Source organism: Gordionus sp. m RMFG-2023, chromosome 1 (assembly GCF_954871325.1).
Source record: "Gordionus sp. m RMFG-2023 chromosome 1, tfGorSpeb1-WG-v2, whole genome shotgun sequence".
NCBI classification, from domain to species: Eukaryota; Metazoa; Nematomorpha; class Gordioida; order Chordodea; family Parachordodidae; genus Gordionus; species Gordionus sp. m RMFG-2023.
The window spans coordinates 90,223,297-90,225,932 of NC_088775.1; the positions used below are offsets into that span (position 1 = coordinate 90,223,297).

At 26.1% G+C, this 2,636-nt stretch overlaps 1 protein-coding gene across 3 annotated transcripts; it reads right to left on the minus strand.

Moving 5' to 3' along the window:
* Positions 1 to 271: 271 nt before the first annotated feature.
* LOC135930959 (histone H3-1-like) lies at positions 272 to 1,310 on the minus strand. 3 transcript variants are annotated; one of them, XR_010572897.1, is made up of 6 exons: positions 1,241 to 1,302; positions 1,146 to 1,186; positions 1,058 to 1,103; positions 896 to 999; positions 775 to 855; positions 272 to 738 (listed from the first exon to the last, which is right to left on the minus strand). XR_010572897.1 is itself a non-coding variant. In XM_065467762.1 (6 exons), the coding sequence occupies exons 1-6, from the start codon at positions 1,241 to 1,243 to the stop codon at positions 711 to 713; spliced, it is 288 nt and encodes a 95-aa protein (XP_065323834.1). In that variant the 5' UTR covers positions 1,244 to 1,310; the 3' UTR covers positions 272 to 710. The 3 variants fall into 3 exon arrangements, 2 of the variants coding, with proteins under 2 accessions (XP_065323834.1, XP_065323833.1); XM_065467762.1 differs by having other exon boundaries at positions 272 to 719; positions 1,237 to 1,310; XM_065467761.1 differs by having other exon boundaries at positions 1,237 to 1,310.
* Between the last annotated feature and the right edge of the window lie 1,326 nt (positions 1,311 to 2,636).

The following is a 2,636-nucleotide window of genomic DNA, read 5'->3' on the forward strand; positions in this document are numbered from 1 at the left end:
TACACGCATCTTAATTTTAGTATTCAAATTTTATTTTTTAAAATAAATAATAAAGTTGTTATGAATTAGTATAAAAACCACACTCTTTAACAATAATGGCTAGCACCATATTTCTCTGAGGAAGCAGCATGCATATAAGCAAGGGAAGCAATTAAGAAATTCTCAAATAAAATTAGTATTATTCTCAAATTAAATTAGTATTATTCTCAAATTAAATTAGTATTATTCTTAAACTACATTAAAAATTAATGTTTAAAAAATATATACACCTATGAAGCAAATAGAAAATTGTTTCTTTTTTTAATAAATAAAAAATAGGGTTAGGGAAGCTAATAAATAAAAATGCTTATTTATTTTAATAAAAAATTAAAACAATGATTAATGCTTTCTTATAGTATGTCTCATCACTGTAATATTGATATTAAGGGGTAGCAATGAATCATTGATATATGAAAACAAAAATGGTCTAAAATATGTTTCCTAATTTTATTTTTAAAATTACAATTTGTACAATATAATTTAGGTATGCTTTAATATATAAAAATTTACATAAATATTACTTATAAAGAGTTTAAAAAAATATTTACAATAAAATGTATATTTAAAATTTTAATTATTAAAAGGAGATACTATTCTTATGAATAATTTAATATCTTTAGGCATTATTGTTACTCTTTTAGCATGGATTGCGCATAAATTGGTTTGCTCCATTAGTGTAACTAAAAAGGCCTCAGCAGCCTAAATGATCATGTAAGAATATTAATTTAATATTACCTCCTGTAAGGCCAGAATGGCTTCAGCTTGCCATCGAAATCTACTATCTTCAAAACACATATTATCTGATATTTCTTTAACCTAATACTTCAACATTGTTAATAATAAAAAATGGTTTTACTAGTCTCATAAAGGGAAGTTTTCTAATCAATAGTTCTGATGATTTTTGATACTTATTTATTTCTCTTAAAACATGTTTGTTGTGATAATGCACTGGGGCATCACCTATTAATGGTAAAAAAATTTTTTATTAATTAGATCAATTAGTTAAAAAAATATTAACCCAAATTTGAATGAATTTTGTTGCTTTGTGATGACGTAGTGGCATCCTATTTGAATGGTTATTGGTTTATTATATAATCTAATAATACCTGATTCCCAAAATTTTTTTTTGAATTTATATTTTTCGTCCCTATAAATGTTGATATTATCAAAAATAATGAAATATTTATTTTAAAAAACTTGCCATTATTTCGTAATACCCGCCAAATATGGAATCGGGATTATGAATATTTTACTCGAAAATTGAATGATTGATTGGCATATATGTATATCAAAATCTAAGGGTTATAAATAATACCTAGTGTGATGATTCATTTATTACTGCTCTTTATTGATTTAATAATTATAAAGTAATATAAATGTAAGCTATGTATAAAATAACATTTACAAATTGAAAATTAAAAAATAACATTCAAGTTTTTTTAAAGTTAAAAATAATCATCCTCTTAATATGAAAGCCATGATTGCACCGTAGAAATTCAAGGCTAATATTTTGTTTGATCCAAAGGCCTTCGAGATTATTGTTTTAGGGCTCTTCTGGCTAATTAGGTAGAATAGGGAATTCGCCTTATTCAAATGGGCAGTGTGTTGATACCACGTCGAGCATAAATATATTGTTGTCGACTAGATGTGATTATTATTCGGGTCCATATATCTAATTCATATATCAATATAGATATTTCCCCATATTCTAAGAAGCTAGCATAATATCCATCAGGCCGTGAGTTATTAATAACGGAAGTATCACTTAGTTTGAGATGTAAAAGAACATCAGCTTTGAATAATGAATTTTGGATTATTACTGTTAATTCATTCATGTACATATTTGTATCTGTTCACTAGACAATGGAGTGGATATCTAGCTTTTTAGAAACAACCATAGCCCCCTCATCCTTTACAGATAAAGTAGAGATATGTCTAGGCCTAGCCTGATAATAAAAACATAACTAAATTCCTAATCTGTCAAATGATATTTATCTAACATAATTATGCTTGGACAAGCTTCTAACTATTCTTGGCCTGATTTATCCATTACCCATGTAGAAAAGATACCACACAACTGTACGTCATTCCTCGAAAGTAGATAATCGACAGAGCGTAACACGATAGCAGCATTCCAATCCTTTTGCAATTAAAAAGAAATTTTGTATAAGGATGTTAGCAGAAAATCTTGATAAAGCATGTTTTAACTGATGCCCAGGTTAAATTAATTTTTATATCAATGCAACTAGATTTTATTGGATGGGTGCTTTTTAGGTTATTTTGATAAAATTGAAGGTTGACAATATTCTATCGATTTAAATATTTATTTAAATTTTTGAAGTATAGGTACAAATAAATTGGCTCCTGATAATATAAAGAAGAATTGCATTTTGGAAATATTAACTTTTTTAAATTAAATGAAATGACTGATGGGGACAAATGCTTAGAATATTTTCTTTAGAATATAGAACAAATTTTTTTTTTAAAATGTTTAGTGCCTGTATATCCTCCTGGTGTCCCAAGACAAAGATTTTATCTTTAATCACATGGTAATAAAATAAATAATTGGGAAAGAAAAATTTATAGTTTATATTTCA

What these genes read in the sequence shown, in the direction of transcription:
- LOC135930959 (XM_065467761.1), bottom strand. An exon ending in AACTTCCCTTTATGAGACTA is followed by an intron (nt 856 to 895) that starts GTAAAACCATTT and finishes TTGAAGTATTAG; the next exon opens with GTTAAAGAAATATCAGATAA. An exon ending in CCATTCTGGCCTTACAGGAG is followed by an intron (nt 739 to 774) that starts GTAATATTAAAT and finishes ATGATCATTTAG; the next exon opens with GCTGCTGAGGCCTTTTTAGT.